The sequence below is a fragment of the Helicoverpa zea genome, chromosome 24 (assembly GCF_022581195.2).
Source record: "Helicoverpa zea isolate HzStark_Cry1AcR chromosome 24, ilHelZeax1.1, whole genome shotgun sequence".
In the NCBI taxonomy this organism is placed as follows: Eukaryota; Metazoa; Arthropoda; class Insecta; order Lepidoptera; family Noctuidae; genus Helicoverpa; species Helicoverpa zea.
Genome location: NC_061475.1, coordinates 6,888,918 through 6,908,678, shown reverse-complemented (window position 1 = coordinate 6,908,678; position 19,761 = coordinate 6,888,918). Strand labels below are relative to the sequence as shown.

At 34.8% G+C, this 19,761-nt stretch overlaps 2 protein-coding genes across 2 annotated transcripts; both read right to left on the bottom strand.

The window, feature by feature from the left end:
• Positions 1 to 3,523: 3,523 nt before the first annotated feature.
• On the bottom strand, positions 3,524 to 7,401 carry LOC124642439 (elongation factor Tu-like). Its single transcript, XM_047180854.1, has 6 exons — positions 7,017 to 7,401; positions 5,659 to 5,912; positions 5,167 to 5,290; positions 4,632 to 4,882; positions 4,032 to 4,260; positions 3,524 to 3,790 (listed from the first exon to the last, which is right to left on the bottom strand). Exons 1-6 carry the CDS (start codon positions 7,321 to 7,323, stop codon positions 3,585 to 3,587), a joined length of 1,371 nt encoding a protein of 456 aa, XP_047036810.1. The 5' UTR covers positions 7,324 to 7,401; the 3' UTR covers positions 3,524 to 3,584.
• A 583-nt stretch (positions 7,402 to 7,984) lies between these two features.
• LOC124642289 (WD repeat-containing protein 48 homolog) lies at positions 7,985 to 17,049 on the bottom strand. The gene is made up of 4 exons (XM_047180651.1): positions 15,276 to 17,049; positions 14,668 to 14,832; positions 11,544 to 11,723; positions 7,985 to 10,996 (listed from the first exon to the last, which is right to left on the bottom strand). The coding sequence occupies exons 1-4, from the start codon at positions 16,779 to 16,781 to the stop codon at positions 10,901 to 10,903; spliced, it is 1,947 nt and encodes a 648-aa protein (XP_047036607.1). The 5' UTR covers positions 16,782 to 17,049; the 3' UTR covers positions 7,985 to 10,900.
• Between the last annotated feature and the right edge of the window lie 2,712 nt (positions 17,050 to 19,761).

The following is a 19,761-nucleotide window of genomic DNA, read 5'->3' as shown; positions in this document are numbered from 1 at the left end:
CGAACTTGGCAGTCTTTCACATTTCTGTTTTGGGTGGGATTTCATTTATTTTTGTAAGGTTGTTTATTTTTATTTTTTCTTATGATGAAGTTAGTCAAAGAAATGACTCATTTATACTATCTTTTAGATTTTTTTATATGCACTATGTTTCTTACAAAGAAATGAACTAGATTAAATAAATGGACTAGATTTACCAACTGACTGACATGACATGTTATCATATATTATGTTCGTGGATCAAAGTTACACATTCGTTATTTTCGAAAGTGATTCACACTTGGCCGTTTTCAGATTTTTACTTTACTTTGACTAAATACAAACCTTTGTACCATTCGAAGATATATTATATAAATATAGATAAATTTAGTAGTTTTAGATCCTTAGGTGATCTTCACACTGCCCCGCATCAAGCTGCATCTTGCGTGTCGACGCACCTACGCGCGTTCCTGCGGGAGTGCAGATCTGCATCATCGTGCGGGTTTTTCACGCACTCACGCGCGTAGGTGCGTTTTGTAAATTCACGCACAGCGAGTTCCATTTTCAAATATACACGTCACGCCCATTCAAAATCACGCGCGGCATTGCGGGATTCAGTGTGCCATACCTTGCGTCTCGCCCCGCACCTACGCGCGGAGGTGCGTGTTTATCCGCATGTATGTGCGTGATCCGCATGAACGCGCGTGGATGCATTTTCAGTGTGTTGGACTATGCGTGTTTTCCATACAAACGGAGATATTTCCATACAACGGAAAAAAACGCATCCACGCACTACGCTGCATCATGCGGGGCAGTGTGATAATCGCCTTAGGGGTATAAATTTACACCGGGTATAAAACACCTTCATTATTTTGAAACCGACTCACACTTGGCCATTTTCAGATTTTTCCCTTTACCTTGACATAAAGACCTACCTCCATGCCAAATTTCAAGTCAATACGACCATTGGAAGTGGTCTATAGTCTGTTTTTTAATCTCGTAGACTAAATTGACACTTGCAAAATGTCAAACTTTCTAATAATTTTGCTAGCTCTGTGGTGCAGTGTTGTACTTACGATACCGGTTCGTTGAATCGTAACTTTTTATCTATAATAGACGAATTTAATATTCATTCAAAGTTTTATATTTAAAATTCACGTACGTACACATGGCTGTACGACGTGCTACAAACTGCCAGGGATATCTGACCACGCAAAACCATGCGTAATCATCAATGATAAGCCCATTATTTCAGGATGACTTATTGTAAAAAGTTACGATTCAACGAACCGGTATCGTAAGTACAACACTGCACCACAGAGCTAGCAAAATTATTAGAAAGTTTGACATTTTGCAAGTGTCAATTTAGTCTACGAGATTAAAAAACAGACTATAGGTTTTTGATGAGTGAGTCAGTGAATCAGTCAGTCAGTGAGTGTATAGTAAAAATAGCTATTTTCTGACGTCAATATCTCAAGATCTACAATAGGTATATTAATGAAATTTTGTATTTTAGATAAGTGAGAGGGTCTCAACAGATACTAGAAATTTGATATGCATAAATAAAATAGATTTTGAGTTACAGGGGGGTCGAATTTGGCCCGAAATGGTTCGTGTAATATAACCCACGGCCGGTGTGTCGCTTTTTTTGCTCGAACTTGGCGGACACACTGCCGTGTGTCTAGATTATGTATGAATGAAATCAGTGCATGCATAAACTTCGGAGAAATTCAAGTTTCCGCTACGCGAACGTTTGGCCATTAGCTAGTTTTCATATAAAGTGCTTACCTAGAGAGCTGTAGATTTTTACATACGTTGTTTTGAATTTGTTTATATTTGTTTAAAAAACAGATTTAGAAAAAGTCGTAGGGTTCAAAAGATAAAAATATAAACGTAAAATACACTTATTAGGTCTTAGTTCTTAAAGTATGCAGTTTGGGGTCTAGATTTTCACGTTTACACAAACCTTGTAAGTGTCTCCAACTTGTTGCCAAGTATCAATGATGTTCCGTTAGTAATTAAAAAGTTATAGGATATTTTACCATGAACAGATCACTGTTTACAAAGCAGTCGAATATCACGACGTTCTAAAGGAATTGCATGGTAAAATGTATGCCAATAATTAGTTTAATCATTCAACTATTCACTTGCAAAATTTCATGTCATTAAATTCAGTAATTAAAGAAAGACAATTATAATACTGACGGAGCATCGAAACCCTACATAATCCGACCAAGTTCGGATAGCTACAAAAAAGCGGCCGTGCCATATGTCTAAGCAACGTTCTTAACTTGGTAGGTTAGTATTTATTAATATGGTACAGTTGCGTACACAAGCGTTAGGAAAAAATAAAACAATTGTATTTCTTGATTGAAAAATATTTTTTTAATAATAATGCCACTATCTACGATAAAAATAAATCTTCAATGAACAAGTGCTTCTCTATTTAAATATCCGTGTACAAAAATATTTTTATTATTATTACTTACATAAATTACTTGAGTACGTGATTAAAATAGCGTTAATTAACGTTACGTATTTTAACTAAAATGTCGTAGATAGTGGCATTATTATTTAAAAAATATTTTTCATTCAAGAAATGCAATTGTTTTATTTTTTCCTAACGCTTGTGTACGCAACTGTACCATATTAATAAATATACTAACCTTCCAAATTAAGAACGTTGCTTAGACATATGGCACGGCCGCTTTTTTGTAGCTATCCGAACTTGGTCGGATTATGTAGGGTTTCGATGCTCCGTCAGTATTATAATTGTCTTTCTTTAATTACTGAATTTAATGACATGAAATTTTGCAAGTGAATAGTTGAATGATTAAACTAATTATTGGCATACATTTTACCATGCAATTCCTTTAGAACGTCGTGATATTCGACTGCTTTGTAAACAGTGATCTGTTCATGGTAAAATATCCTATAACTTTTTAATTACTAACAGAACATCATTGATACTTGGCAACATGTTGGAGACACTTACAAGGTTTGTGTAAACGTGAAAATCTAGACCCCAAACTGCATACTTTAAGAACTAAGACCTAATAAGTGTATTTTACGTTTATATTTTTATCTTTTGAACCCTACTACTTTTTTCTAAATCTGTTTTTTAAACAAATATAAACAAATTCAAAACAACGTATGTAAAAATCTACAGCTCTCTATGTAAGCGCTTTATATGAAAACTAGCTAATGGCCAAACGTTCGCGTAGCGGAAACTTGAATTTCTCCGAAGTTTATGCATGCACTGATTTCATTCATACATAATCAATTATACACAAATACACACTAATTTTCGGACACATCTCTTTTCTTCTAAAGTCTATGGATTAAAAAAAGTTCCGCCAGGACAACGTTCGCCAACGTTCGCCCAGCGGAATCTGTTTTTGGTGAATTTCTCCACAATGGCTGCATACACAAATTTTTATTTACCATACACAATTATAGGACGTCATACACTAATTATCTGCATAATTAAAATCTTTAAATTCAACAACATTCCGCTGCGCGAACGCACACAAAAAAAACAGCCAAATATACATAATAACAATTTATTAACAATATCTACAGTTTAATACAAATACTATTTACAACATTCATTCTTCTAACTTTAGCACGACTTTTCCCAATTTCCCTTTAGGCACATTTATTGACTTTAGCAAGTCGGTAATGATACCGGTAGCTACGGTAACATTATTCTCTCGAATAGTGAAGGGTTGACCGACAGTCATCACCATGTCTTGGAGAAGGGTTAAATATACTTCGCCGTGGTCTCCTGGCATCATCATGTGAAGTGATGGATCTAGAAAAAAGGTAAAAATAAGAATTAAATCACAACATTTTTCGATTCTCCTCCAGAGCAGACGTGCCATAGTCATAAGCCAGTTTTATTTTAGTTATTTTTTGTTAAAATACAAAATTTAAATCAATTCAAGTACTAATCACCATAATTCAATGGCCATTTTTTATACAGTTGGGAAGAGTTACCTATATTTTGTATGATACATTAAAAAAATGAACAGCTTTTAGCATTGAAAACTTACCCAAATCAATTCTACAAGCAATATTCCAAGTTCCACTGAACATTTGCTGCGAATACTTAGAGAATACAGGCTTCCTTCTTCCACCCTCGTTCCTCGTCAAGAAATATATCTTTGCTTTGTAGTGGTTGCTTAGAAAACAGCTCTTTGCTGCTGTCAGAAGCATTCCCGTTTCCACTGACTTTATCTTCATTCCTCTGAGTAATACTCCTACGTTGTCGCCGGCTAAAGCCTGAAATGGTAAGAAAATCATCAGGGTTATAGATAAGCCTATGTGTCTATAATATGTCTTGATATCACTTCAATTCACGTCTTGTTAATTCACGTTCCACAAAAAGATTGCCTTAATCAGGATTCCATAAGTAAAGAAGGCAATTTTTTACAAATATTGTAACAAAACCACAATTCATTGAAGTGGTTGGAAGTGGCGTCTAAGTTCTCATTGTCGGCCTATGAACTGTTGAGGAAGTCTAGTTGTGTAGTGCTAAACCTGCTTTTATTCGCTATATACTTTTCTACCTAGCAAAATCAAATGGAAAGAGGAGGGCAGGAATTCTTGTTTTTATAACATGCTTAATTTTGACAAGAGTAACAAATACAAACCTCAGGCACACTCTCCTTAAAAATCTGAACATCAGAAATAGTAGTCTTAATATTATTGCCAAAACCCAAGAGCTCAGCATCTGCGTTCTTCTTCATAATTCCTCGCTTTATGGTACCAACGACTACTGTCCCTCTGCCGGGGACTGTGAAGGCATTGTCTATGGGCATGAGGAAGGGGGAGGATAGATCCCGCACTATGGGAGGGACGTATTCATCCATTGTGGATAGGAGCTTGCGGATTGATGGTGCACCTGCAAAAACATAAAGAAAGAAAAATTGGAAATTAAAATTTTATGAAAGTACACAATAGTTAAGATTAGAGCAGTACTGCAATTATGATAATTTAACTGTAACGATAACCAAACCAAAACGAGCCGTATACTTGCCGCCCATTGGTAAAATTGGCGATTTGCCAACTGAAAATGGGTTGTTTTTACTTATTTGCACAAATACACTTTATTTTTAAAGCTTATAGCAGCTAATCTTAAGCTGTGTGTTTGAGAATAGTAAAATACAGGTATATGTAGCTACTTACCAAATTCAGACTCATCACCATTTAATGCCTTCAATGCTGAACCACAGATCATGGGCACAGTGTTGCCATCATAGCCAAAATCTGATAGCAGCTCCCTCATTTCAATTTCTACAAGCTCTAGCAGCTGAAAACAAAAATATTGATTTTAATTTATGAACTGGGGTTCAAAAGCAATTTCACAGTTTTATTCATTTGTAGGCTATGTAATTGAAGTACAGAATTAATAAATATTGGGACACCTTTTGCCTTCTAAATGAAATACCTTCAACATAGGTAATTACACTTTAAATTGTTCTGCATGATCTATAGTTGTATGATTTTTTTTTTATGTTTTTAATCTACTACTATCAAGCTCTGAAACTACTGAACCAATTTGAAAATTTCTTTCAATGTTGGGAAACATTTATCTAGGTATAAGAAGTTCCTACAGGACAGGGGTGAAACTACCAGTACCAGCATGAATCAGCCAGTATATTAATAAATTGTACTCACCTCATTATCAACTAAATCAGCCTTATTAATATACACCAAAATATACTGTATGCCAACTTGCTTGGCCAACAATAAATGTTCTCTCGTCTGCGGCATCGGCCCGTCATTAGCTGCCACCACAAGGATCGAGGCATCCATCTGCGAGGCTCCTGATATCATGTTTCTGATGTAGTCTGCGTGGCCGGGACAGTCAGTGTGTGCGTAGTGACGTAGCTTTGTGCTGTAGCCTACGTGGGCGGCGTTTATTGTGATACCTGAAAATTTATGCCTAACTTAAGTAAGATCTTCTTTGAGAGAAAAAAGTTTAGTTTCAGTAAATAGAATTTGAAAGGGCAAAATAAGTAGCGATTGAAATAGTTACTTGTATGGGGGTAAATAAGACAGTTCGAAACATATTTTTTTTCGTGCATATCTGTGCTCTGGCATACAATGGGTAAAGTTATTTCTACAGGTAGGTATATCCTGAAATAGTTACCTAATAAGAGTACAGTGACTCATATTTTTATCAAAATGATTTAATATGAAATAAAAAAATAAACAATCAGGTAATATTAAATAATAAATAATCTTTATTGTCTCAGTTTATACAGTTTCACAGGACTTATTTCTAATATTTACATCACAAGTTAATGTATTACGCTGTAGGTGCTATCACTGTCTCCCAAACTAAGCAAAAGCTTGTATCTTCGGTGGCAGTGTTTAGTCGTGTATTTGCCTGTTAATACAATTACAATATTGATACTGTATGTGAAACGTTGTCACTGCTTACAAGATAAATAAAGATTAAAATTTAATTTGAATATTAAGCTATTCTCTATAGGACCATGTGTCGTGTTTGTTGTGTGTATGTGTGTGTGTGTTTAAGTGTGTGAGGAGTATGTGTATGGGTGAGTATGTGCATGATTGGGTTTCTTAACATGATTGTATGTTTTGTTTGAGCCTGTTTGTGGAGGTAAAGTGAAAGTTGGTTATGCGATGTAAGTCAGTAATTCTTCGGTTTTAGTGTAGTTCATAGTTGGAAGCCAGTCAGTAAGGGTGTTTTTAAAGTGCCACTCGAGTGCCAGTAGCCAATCGATTGAGTTTTCCGATATTGAGTTTCTTATTTAATTCATTGTAGATTTTTATGTTCAGAGAAACAAACTGCTTTCTGGCGAAAGAAGTCCTACAAAATTTGCTTGGGCATACCGGCATCTTGCTACGTCTACCTGGATCTGGGCGTGGGACGCTTCTATGTCTTCTCAAGGTGGACTTGAGCACAAAGAGCTGTCTGACTGTTAGCATTTAGGAGTCTGAATATAGTTTTTCGGTTATATATTATTATTGAAGCATTAATTTTATGGATGAACAATATGAGTTACCTCTAGCTTTTTCCTCTGGTGCACGGTCAATCTCGTCATATGATACATACTGCGCCAACCCATCATTTGCCAATATCTTTGTAATAGCTGCAGTCAGGGTCGTCTTACCATGGTCTACATGGCCAATAGTACCTATATTACAGTGTTTCTTCTCCACAACCTGAGCTTCTACTTTGGTACAGTAGTCATTACAAGAAACACGAAATATACCAACATATAACCTATTTGCAGGCAGGAAACTGCGTCGAATAGGTGGTTTTGTTGTAAAACTACAATATAAAGACCGCAATATGAGTCTTGCACTCATTTTTCTGTAAATATTTTCAGTTTTTCATTGAGGTCAACAAGTTTTTAGGTTATGTTGTTACGAATTTGACAGATTACGTGACGGTTTAGCGCTTGTTCAGAAACATGAAGTCACAAAATTATTCTGTAAATAATTTTCTGAACGTAAACTTCGAATGTTGCTCAAGTGTTATTCGTTGTTAAAATGTGTATTTTTGGATACCAATAAATAATCATTTCAAACGATTCTTGTTATTTCAAAATAATAAATGAGAAGCAATTGCGGATCTACCGTAGTGGTTACTGTGGGCATGCCTATGCTCATTCACTTGTTCGTGCCGTCACGGTCACATTTATTTTTTATGTATTCTCCTTATAACCTCATGTAAGTAGGAGTACTTAGACTGTACATAGGAGGAGTCCTATGTACAGTCAACTTCAGGTCAGTGGTAATAGTTTTATAGGAAAATCGTACTTATTACTATTGCGTTAAGGTGCATGACAGTTACCACTAATGTGCAGTTTACTGTACCTACTCTTCCGTATACTTCCACTTTCTTACCTACTCCCTTTATGTACGATATTATGGGAAATTCATGGGTATTTACGCTGCTCAAGAGTTAAGATAGAAGCAGATGCATACCAGGGGACAGAACTCAGAACCAAAAAAAAAAACAACAAAATTAAATTAACAACTTTATTTCAAATAGTATAATTACAAGCATGCCACAATTTTACAGTAGACATCTCTAGAGCATCTACACGTATTTATCTTTCGCGTCGACTCCACTTATATTGTGACTTGAAACTTATTTTAGTCGCTAGAGCCCATTATCGAACAATTCTTGTAGAGGGCTACACTGACAAATTGCCAACCGCAATTCTAGCTGCCATGGCGGTTTCTGAACACTTTGAAAGTTATTTTTTATAAGGGTCAGTACACTATTCAACTTTAACAATAACCGAACCATTTTCAGCTGTCAAATTGCCGATTTGACCAATGGGCGGCAAGTATACGGCTGGTTATGGTTTGGTTATCGTTATAGTTAAATGGTGCAACGAGGTCTTAAGTATTGTTTTAATTCCTTATTTCTATTCCCAAGAGCAACCAAAGCGACGAGATATTTTCACTGGCAATAATTTTGCATCAAAATTAAATTAAGATACAAGAATTTCAATTATTTATGAACAATTTTATCAATAAGTATCATTATAGACAAAGAATTAATAAATTTAATACAGGAATAAAATAGCTACAAAGAAAATTGGGGCAATATCTCTTAAAACCAAAATAACACATTGGAATCAAAAAGAATTAAGCCCAATGATCGGAAACACCGAAACTAGGTACAGTTTACACCAGAAATTGACGAAATAATATTACAAACATAAAGAAAACAACATTATTGTTGAAATGACAATACTCGTCAAATAAAATTGCCACTCTGAAGTCAGCCACTTTAAGCGCTGTTACTATTACTGGAACTACTATTATTGTTTTTTGATTATTGTTGTTTCATTACCTTCCGCGAGGTCACTTGTGGCTAACGTCGGAGCAGCAAACTTATATGACGATAACTGTTAACTATCGTACTTCTGCCATTTATCTATCATGAAAATCTGGTGGCAACTTCACTTTACGTTTATGCTTAGGAATTTCGTTAATACCATCTTAACAATAGATAATTTCAGATGTTACATAAATACAATTATTTATTAATTACTTATATATTTTACCTAATAGTGTAGTGTGCTATACAATTTTATATGAACGAGTTTTTTATAGCCAAGTACATTATAATATTATCTAGATGTACAATTATATTCACAATCGCTGATTATGTATTATGTGATCAGTAAAATAGGTTTTATTTGACGCCAGTATTTATGGTAAACGTATAATGAAAACATAGTTCAAACTCGCTTTAAGAATAATATTTTATATATTAAATTTCGATTACGATATAAGCAGTTTTGAAGCACCTTCAAAATAATTGATATAATTTCTATGGCAGTTATTTTGTGAAAATATGTTTGAAATTTAGTCAATCACATACATTGACATTAACATAATTGTGTGATTTACATAATTGTGTTAGCATATTTTTTACAAACTTTAATACATTCTGATACAATTATTTATTTAGTGTAATTGGAACTATTTCATTGAACAGTACTTTATGGTGATACACTTGTTGAAATCATGAACACTCAGAGTAGGTACATACAGCATTCGTTGTAGAAAGAAAGAATTGATAAGTGTTGATTAAAATACATCTGTGGCAATAATGATGTCTACAGTTGACATTCATAAACAGAAAATGGATTACCCATTCAACAAAATATTGACCACAAATATAAAAGAAAAAGAAAGCGTATCTTCTACAGGCCGTTTGGTAGCTGTCACTTTCACATTTTTCTGATACTATTCTAAGTAATGATGTCCATTTTCTATAATCCATGTTTATCATTTAGCTACCCTACAATAGTTTACTCCTAACTTGATGAGGGTCAACCTCCTTGCTCTAATTATAAAGATGTGTAAGACCAAAGGTTTATGTATTTCTACCACGTTATGAACGCACCCATGTACAAAAATGATGTTTAAGGTAACCGTTGGTAGATTATGAACACACCGTATTTACTAGTATATATATTTATTTTATTGTAATTAATTAACAGTCGTTTTCTTTTATATTTATTCAAGCTTTAAAACGAGTTCGCGAGTCGCTTTTAATGTTTAAAGCTTTTATTACATTTAAATATTATCGTATCTTATTTATAGAGGTTAGGAATTAAAGATGGCGGTTCGCGCCAAAAGTGACAGGTGAATATCGTGTTTCTATTGGTCAAACGTATTTTCATGTGTAGTTTCTACCAATGAGATCGCTCCCAACATTTTGTAAGAATATGAAAATGTCACTATAATTTTTTTTAGGATTTGAAATTAAATTGTAATTTTTATACAGATTATTGATTGCTCATTTGGACTAGCTATTACAAATATCATGAAAAATATATTTTAAATATGGAATACATACATAAATACAATACAATGCAACAATAAAATGTTAAACTTCAATATAATACTTATACTGCATTCGTTCTTTACTACTGCAAAGACAATTTAATTGGTCTGGGTAAGGAATTCCGGTAGCCGGTAGCGGTCAATTTAAATATAAAATGTTTTAATATAAACACACTAGCTTATGCCCGCGACTTCGTACGCTTGGAATAGTGAATTGATGCCGACTTTTGACTAATAGATGGCGCTGTATGTCTGGAATAAATTTTGGTTTTTGTAATCAAAACTATCCCATGTCCTTTTTCAAGTTCCAAACTATTTCTGTACCAAATTTCACACAAATCGGTTCAGTAGTTTAGGCGTGAAGAAAAGACAGACAGACAGATAGTTACTTTCGCATTTATAATATTAGTTTGGATTTTATATTTGAATTTCCCGCAACCAGTCAAAGTATTGACATTGGGAAAAATAAATACATTGATAAAACCGTTCGATCACATCACTGTCATAGTCTATAGATGCAGTGGAAAGTGCAATACTTTCGAAACTGGTCCTTAGAGAAATAAGGCTTGTTTCATTGTTTTAGAACTCTGTAGTGTAGTGTGAACTCCACGTTGGATTTCCATATGAAGTGGCGGACGGTACGAAGGTCCATGTTGGGGTCGAGCACCTGAAATGACATATTAAAATAAGTTCAATTTAGTTTAAAATATTTCTGAAATAAGGAATATAGGTATAACATGAGAGTGACTGATGGCAGTTCAAAAGCTCCTAAAATAGACTGAACCAACTTATGCAAGCATGTTAAGTAATTTATTTAAGAAGTTTGGTAAATAAATCTAAAATTTTAACTTATATGATAAAATATTTTTTTTTGTTTTCTTGAATGCGCTAATCTTAACCACTACTGATCCGACTTCAAACATCTAACGCATTCACACATTTGTGTTAGATCTGGGGGCACGGCAGTGCGGCTATTGGCTGGGCCAATAGCCTTTTTACCGTGGAAGGCTACTTTTTACCGGGTGCGTGGAGTACTTTCCATGGGATTCCGGTGACACCGCTGACAGAAGCTAGCCCAACAAAGGAATAGTATTACACACGTTAGATGAACCAACAATACCTGATTCGGTGTTCACACCCACCACCAAAGTTCCTTTTAATTCTCTAGAAACTTCGACGAGTCTCTGGAACATTCTAGAACCCCCTCTAGTTACCTGATCGCAGCAGAGCAGCTCGACCCTCTCCTCCGGCGCGTCGTTGCCGCTGTCCTCGTTGGCGCTGGCGCGGCCGCTGCCGGCACTCGCGCCGTTCACGTCGCCACCGCCCACTATCTTCTCTACCACGTGTTCTGCTACTTTACGGCATTGGATGAAGTCGTTGGCTACTAGACGGTCCTGGAATTGGTAAAACGATAGTTAAAGTACCTTTCTAAAGCTGTAAAGATGAAAATTTGGATGGATGTAACTTTTAAGCAACAAAATATGCTGGACAGATTTTAATGAAACTTACTATGACTAATGGGACAGGGAAATCATTAACAGTAATACATCAGAATAACATAAATAGAGAGTACATTCACATATTGAGTGTGTAAATGTAGATAAAATGTACATAAACATTGTTTATTGTATAGCTCAGCATTCATTAAATAAAATATCTACACACCTTAACTATTAATTATAAACTTTAGTAGAATTCTAAACGAGAGATAAAGAGGTATTTTTTTACGCTCACATTTCCTAGGATATAATATAAACTTACGGCTCTTGTTATTTTCCAGTAACATTTATGTAGGTACACCATTATTTTACTGTAGCAAGTATCAATGAATATCATGTATGTATGATTATGCATTGGGCAAGAGTGTTACTAAGCATGCACATATTACGAAACTAAGATTATGTGAATAATGACGCTTAATCATGCGAATTGCATGCAAAAATGTTAAGGGAACTATATTTTTTGTCACCAAAATTTATATTTGTCATCAAGTTGTATCACCTAATAAATAGATCTATCGCCACGAAATATTTTCGTTCTCAGATAAACAAAGAGTGTTCCCAGGTATGAATTAGCAAATTATTGTTAATATAATGTGTAAAATATGAGATGGATTACCAATAAAATTGTAGTGCATTACATGAATATAAACTTCGTTCTTATAATAATAGTTTTATTACTTAAATAATAGCTTGGTGCTCAAAATGGTAGATCTGTCACCAAATAAATCGATTAATCGATCCCTGACTGCGACTCCTTTTTATTTGTTATTTTGTCACCAATACAGTAGTTACATTTTATTTCGTTCAGTTATTAAAATAATGTATTCGTTACCAATTTAATACATCAGTTTATAATTTTAATAAAAATATGTTCAAAGGGAAGAGGAAGGGAAGGGAGACAAATTGGCGCGCTTTCGGGCCTCAACGAATGGGTTGTAGGTTGGTTGTAGGTACGATCATACGATGCGGGGCGCGGGCAGTGAGATTTTTAACAATAAATATTGATTATTTTGACTTTGATTAATTGTTTTATTTACTATTCAGCTAGAAATTTAATTTAAATATATTTATACTACCTGTGGAAACTAAAGCCCTTGGGGGGAGGCACATGGCCAGTTAAGTAGTAGACTCTTTTGGTTGTAATGATGATGACGACCACCCTACATTTTTAGACCTTCATGAAATTTTCTAGTGATATAATATATGATTTATTGGTGATCTCTTTAAATTAGTTTGCTTAAATACTATTAGGACAAACCTATTATAATACATACAAAATCATTTATTTGGTACTTGACCCCATATCTCCATGATTTTCGGTAATTTATTGTGGAAATGATTTTATATTGTTTGGTGACTACATTTGGTGACAAATCTACTATTTTGAGGGCAAACCCTATTATTTAAGAAACACAAAATGAATTAAATTGGTGACAGCTTAAATCATACCCAAATGTTAATTGTGATTAATTTGTACTTCATCAATGGAAACTTTATTTACATAGTTATATACATAGATATTTACAACACAAAAAAAACTATCCTAGTAAAACAATTAAAAAAACCATATATATATACACTATATCTAAAAGGCGTCAAAAAATTCATCCCCATCGCTGCAACTGGGAGCGTACCCAAGAGGTTGGCAGCATTACCTCGTTGGATGGCCATGCTGATCCTTTGTCCGAGGTAATAGCCAGCCTTTTGGTCACGAGAAGCGTCAACCAGCCGCCTAGACAGATCTCAGATCATCATAATTTGAAACCTGAAGCTTGTAAGCTATAATAAACTATCTGTTTGAGTCCAACTTTCAAGCCAAAACTAATGAACCGTTGAATGCGAAAATTTGTTTGAATGTCTGTTAGTTTTTTTGTTTGATTTTACTTCCAGTACGTAATCTAGGCATACTATAGAATTATAGCGATTTTCTGAATCTGGATATATCGGGTGTGTCGTTCACAATCACATTAAATGAAATGCGTTAATATACTAGTTCATATATGTCGATTAACACAAACAAAAAAGAAAAATACGTAAAAATAAAAAAAATAATTTTTCAAACAAAGTATCCTACTTATATCCTACTTATATTATAAATGTGAAAGTTTGTGAGAATGTATGGATGTATGTTTGTTATTCTATCACGCAAAAACGACTGGACTGATTTGATTGAAATTTGGTATGTAGATAGGTGATACCCTGGATTAACACATAGGCTACTTTTTATCAACACACCACGCGGGTGAAGCCGCTGGCGGAAGCTAGTATAGAATAAAAATGTGTGAAAATTAGAACACTATATAAACGTCAGTCATTACAAACAACTGAAATTCTCCCTTGAAAACTGACAGCTGTCAACTGATCAAAACATTCGATACTTCTAACTTTATCTCTGCTTTACACATGATGTTGTAAATTACAAAAACGAAAAATGACTCCTGTGGCCAAACCATTGGATTAGTTATTTTTTTTTTACAATTCGCCATAGAATATCATAAAGTCTATGCGATAGGATTTAATGTGATTGTGAACGACACACCCTGTATTTTAAAGCTGTGAAGAACATTAACAATATTTATAGTTCTCATCATCATCATACGTACTAACTGAAATCCAAGGTCAATAATTTATCCATTTTAATCAATTTAATATATAAGTAACTCTAGCTTCTACTTATTAAAAACTGGTTCTAGTCCGTCTAGTTTGACATATTCAAGCTATATTATTTATTACATTATCATAATAAATTAACTTCTATTTTTAACACGCTTATATTAGCTTCACTTGTCAATATGTATGTATCTTGGAATGTTAAAATTTAACACAATGAATATACCTTCTTCTGCCGATCCTGTTTACTCTGACAGCTGGAATGCGGCAGTAAGTAGAAGGGCAGTTTGTTCAGCTTGGGTGCAGCCATCTCTATAGCTACGTCCACCACCCATGATGGCACCGTCTCTACGAGGAGATTGCCTTCTGTCTCACCGCCTGCGTCACCTACCTGGAAGTGAATATGGTGTTTTAGATAAATTGAGGAAAAAAAACAATAGAAAAATCTAGTTTTTGGTACACATTGTGGAAAAAAATGGCATTCCTCTTTAGGTATATTGTTTTCAAATGTGTAAAATTTCTTTTAGACACATAATCAATAACGAAAACTATGAGATATCAGCAGAAAAAAACTATTATGTGGAAAAAGGTTACTTTTTTATCTGAAAGATTCTCTAGTCTAGTTTGATTTTAAGGATTGTAAATTGTAGGTTTTCAATTACGACAAGACAAGAGAATTTCAATTACGAAAATACTAAAGGTAAGATCAATGATAAAATACAAGCAGCAGAGCTGAGCAGTGCAGTGATATTCCTTATGCATCATACAATTTAAATAGAATATATCAAATAAATTATTGACACTAAATCACAATGATTAATCTTTGGTACTCACTTGTAATCTATAAAGTGTTCTCCCACCAACTTCACTAAATATAAGAGGAGTATGCAGAGGTACATTGAAATAATTATTCCCGATCACCCTCTGCCCAGCTTCATTCACTCTATTTGGATGATTCCAATGATCCAACAGCGCTTGCAATAACAACGCACCAAAGTTCACCTTCTGATCATTCTCCGTCGTCAATCCCGCCTCTTTGGCACTAACCCATGCACTCAAACAGTCTGTTTCGTCCTGCCCCAAGTGTATCGTCAACATCCCAGTCTTCAAATCAACGTTGAACCAATTCGGTACGTAAACCATCTTGAACCTTTTCTTCACTTCTTCCTCATAGTCTACTTCTCCTAAATCTTCTAATTTACAAGCTTTTAATACGTCATATAGGGCTACGTTGTTCGCGGTATCTTTTGTGACCACATGTCTCTTATCATTTAATACAGTGTAATGTTTTATTGCAGGACCTCCGGGAATGTGATGAATTGGCTGTGTTTGGTACACATTGTTAGTATTATAATTGTTTTGGTTATACATGTCTAGGGAATTCAAAGGAGGCAGTTTCCAGCATCGGACGTCAGACTCTGATGTTGACACCCAAACTCCTGTCTGGTCAGCGGTAAAGCATAATTTAAGTATAGGGGCAGTTTCTTCACATACTATCATAAAGTTATCAGGGTTTCGTAATTCTGTAATAATGACTAGCCTATCTCTTCCACCGGAAATGATATGAGTAAATGTTTCAGTAGCTAATAATGCCCACACAGCTTCAGAATGTACTCTTATAGTAGAAATGCAACGCTGCTGTGATAGAGACCACAATTTTATTGTTCCGTCCGAGCTGCCTGATACACACTGCGTTCCATCTCTGCTTACAACTAAAGCTTTAACATTATCTGCATGTCCTTTTAACTTCATAAGTCTTGAACAGTTCCTGGGGTCCCAAACACGGAGTACTTTCTCAGTAGATCCGCTAACTAGAATAGTTCCAGGAGGGTTCATAGCCAAACTGTATATAGACTCTTTGTTGCCGACAAGGCTTGACGTTGTAACTGTGTTGTTACTGGCAGTCAAAGCTGTCAATGTGTTGACATCCCATAGGAAGATTGCTCGGTCTAAACCGGCACTAGCCACCTGTTCTTTGTCTTTAGCGTACGCTAATGTACGTACATAGTCCTTATGAGTTCGTAATGTCGACATACAGAAACCTTTGGGCGCATTCCATACCTTCACAGTCGTATCTGACGAAGCACTGATTAAGTTTTTGCCGCCGCAACATAACACGATATCGTTTACCCAGTCGGTGTGGTGCTCCATACTCTGGATGTATCGGTCCTGAACACCGGTAGCAGTACTCCACACACGAATGATTCCATCCCTGCCGGCCGAATACAGTCGGCCCTGTATCGGATCGAGTTGCAATGAACTAACACCATTTTTATGCCGCCGTTCCTCCTCGTCTCTAATCACGAACGACACTTGAGTTTTCTTACGCATCGTGCCCATTTTCCGACATTTTAAAACGGAATTTGACTAATATTTCTTACACTTTTGTTAGAATATTCGCAAAATTATTGAGGTTTGTTTCAGAAATGTTTGACATTTGCTTTTTGACAGATTGAGGAAAATGGCTGGTCGGCTGCTATTGGCTGTCTTCTACTTACGTAAATATTGACCAATACGAACGCTTACTAAAACTGCGTTCAGAACGACAATAACTATTTGTGAAATAATACGTTCGGAATTTATAGCAACAAAAAATAAACCGGCCAAGTGCGAGTCGGACTCGCGCACCGAGGGTTCCGTACAAATCCTGTATAGATAAAAAGTGAGTCTCGCGCCAACCGTTCAGTTTAGAACAATCATAGTTATGGTAATTTCGTGAGAGTCAAAATAGCTAATATATTTTATTTTATAATATAACTAAAATAGTAGGCCAGTACTTTGTAAAAGTTATTTTATTAAAGTTATTTATATACAACATTTTATAGTCATCATTCAGAAATCTGATTGAAAATAACTAATTATGTCTTAAAGGTCATTGGGCATATCTGACCCGCTTTGTAAAAAGTGGCGGACATGAATCAAAGTAGTTTTAAATCGTGGAGAATGGTATGACGTTTCTTTGAATATAAATATTTTATTAAAATTCCATGGAGACGAATGTCCAGGATCGTTTGAAAAATATAAAAGACAAGCAGTTTCAGAGGATTGTACAGGTTGCAATGCTAGTTTTTATTGTTAAAGACTTTTCATAAAGAAAGAACATGCCAATTCGGATGACCAGGTTCTGATGAGGATCTGGAAACCCTGAGAAATCGATGGCAACTCTTGAATATTGTAGTCACGCATCGAGTCAAAACCAGACATGTGAGTGTATTTTTGAGGGTACTTGTAAACAGTGAAGGTTTGGAGCTGATTTGATTATGGAGACTACAGAGAGTCGAGGGAACTTCTGAACGGTATGTTGCAACTACCACGTGTTTGGGCTTATTTTATTCGTATTGGCGAAGACTTTCCACATAGATAGGTTTAACTGCCATTGTGGCATCGATAGCAAAGATCAGATATAGTTATGGGAACTCCTTTACAATTTATAACGTAACCTAGTGTTGGAGCTTATTTTATTTTAGGTGATGAGAATTCACTACTAATGGGATCTTTTATTTTTTTAAATATACATAGAGTTCTCTCGACTTTCTCACGTCTCCATCATCAGGTAAGCTCTAAACTTTCACTGTTTGATAGTATCACCAGACATACATCTGAGAATCAAGTTTTAATCCTATGCATGCCTACAATTTCTGATAGTTGCCCTCGATTTCTCAGGATTTCCATCATCAGATCCTGACCTGATGACAATGGAAATAAACGGCGAGTATACTCTTTCACTACAAAGAAATGATTTCTCAAATCCGTCAAACTTGGTCGTTTAAATTCCCCATTGAAATGAGGAAAATATTTGATGTTTACACCTGATTTTCTCTAGAATCCCATGGTTCACATAGATGCGACTAATGCCATAGTAAATCAGAGCCTTTATCATTATACTGTGCTATATTTCGTTCGTATCCGCCGTGTTCCATACTAAGGTGCCCAATGACCTTTGAATGATTTAAAATTTTTTACAGTTTAGAGGCAATTATATTTAAGAAGTGTTTGATATGAATTTCAACTTTAATATCTCTACGCGTTCATGTAAAAAAGGGTAGGTAGTAAGTTTATAATTATTAAAAAAATATTTTATGTCGTGTAAGCAAAAATAATATTTTAATATTTTATGTAACTTCAAATTTATCATTTTCGCAATTTTTCCTTTATCTGTACTATATAACGCTGCTTCGTGGCGAATTTCAAGATTCTGAGTTCACGGGAAGTACCTTGTAGGTTTTGATTCCCTAGCGTGTGACGGAAATTCGTCTAAGGTGTCGGCATAACTGCTGTATCTTTTGATCGCGTTAACTTAGAAGTTTGATTTTTTTACTGCCTAAAGGGACAATAGACTTAGGTATTTGGTATAAATTTCAATTTGATATCTTTATTCGTTCGTGAGAAATAAGGTAGTAAGTTTCATTTTATTAAAATATTTTTTTTATATTATATAACTAAAAAAATGAGATTTTCGCAATTTTTCCTATATTTGCATTATATGATAATGCTTCATGCCAAATTTCAAGACTCTGAGTTTACGGGAAGTATCCTGTAGGTTTTGATTCCTTTGCGAGTGTCCAAAATTTGTTGAAAATATCGACATAATTGGCTGTATCTTTTGATTGGCTTGGCTTAGAAGTTTGATATTTTCACAGCTTAAAGGGACAATAGACCTGAGTATTTCATGTGAATTTCAGCTTGATACGTCCACGCGTTCTTGAGATAAAGGGCCTTGACAGACAGACAGACAGACAGACAGACAGACAGACAGACAGACAGACGGACAACAAAGTGATCCTATAAGGGTTCCGTTTTTTCCTTTTGAGGTACGGAACCCTAAAAAATGTAATACATAAGGTATTTTCGTATTTATCTATTCCTATTAATATTGTTACATACGTGTCTTACAATACTAAGACAGTTCACCTCTTCTAAGGGAATCGATAATATACATCCGTAATTACATATTAGGCATAACTTATATTTATAATGTTTACATTTTGCTCTCGACTGATTAACTGCACTTTAAGTAAACAATCCAAAAAATTATGTCACTGTGTTATTTTATGTGAACTTTTTGAGATAACACATTATCTCACACAGTAATGATAAACAATTATATACATAGGTATTGAAGATTTTATATGCAACATTATATTCAAGCCCGGATAAAGTTCATATTCTGTGTTAGAAACATTAGGTATTTGATTACTCAACGTCTTATCTGAAACAGCGGGTTTTCACGGTCACTCTCAATTGCTTTTAGGCCACTCACTGATAAATCTCAATTGTATATCTTAGTCCAACACTTCTCTCACTTTCCAAGATAATATAA

Excerpts from the sequence above, each read along its gene's own strand:
- LOC124642439 (XM_047180854.1), bottom strand. The coding sequence starts at position 7,323 with ATGAGTGCAAGACTCATATTGCGGTCTTTATATTGTAGTTTTACAACA. Across the intron at positions 4,883-5,166 it reads TGGTGATGAGTCTGAATTTG|GTGCACCATCAATCCGCAAG; the intron begins GTAAGTAGCTAC and ends ATGTTTTTGCAG. Across the intron at positions 4,261-4,631 it reads TTAAGGAGAGTGTGCCTGAG|GCTTTAGCCGGCGACAACGT; the intron begins GTTTGTATTTGT and ends TTACCATTTCAG.
- LOC124642289 (XM_047180651.1), bottom strand. The coding sequence starts at position 16,781 with ATGGGCACGATGCGTAAGAAAACTCAAGTGTCGTTCGTGATTAGAGAC. Across the intron at positions 11,724-14,667 it reads AACAGGATCGGCAGAAGAAG|GACCGTCTAGTAGCCAACGA; the intron begins GTATATTCATTG and ends TACCAATTCCAG. Across the intron at positions 10,997-11,543 it reads AGCTGCTCTGCTGCGATCAG|GTGCTCGACCCCAACATGGA; the intron begins GTAACTAGAGGG and ends ATGTCATTTCAG.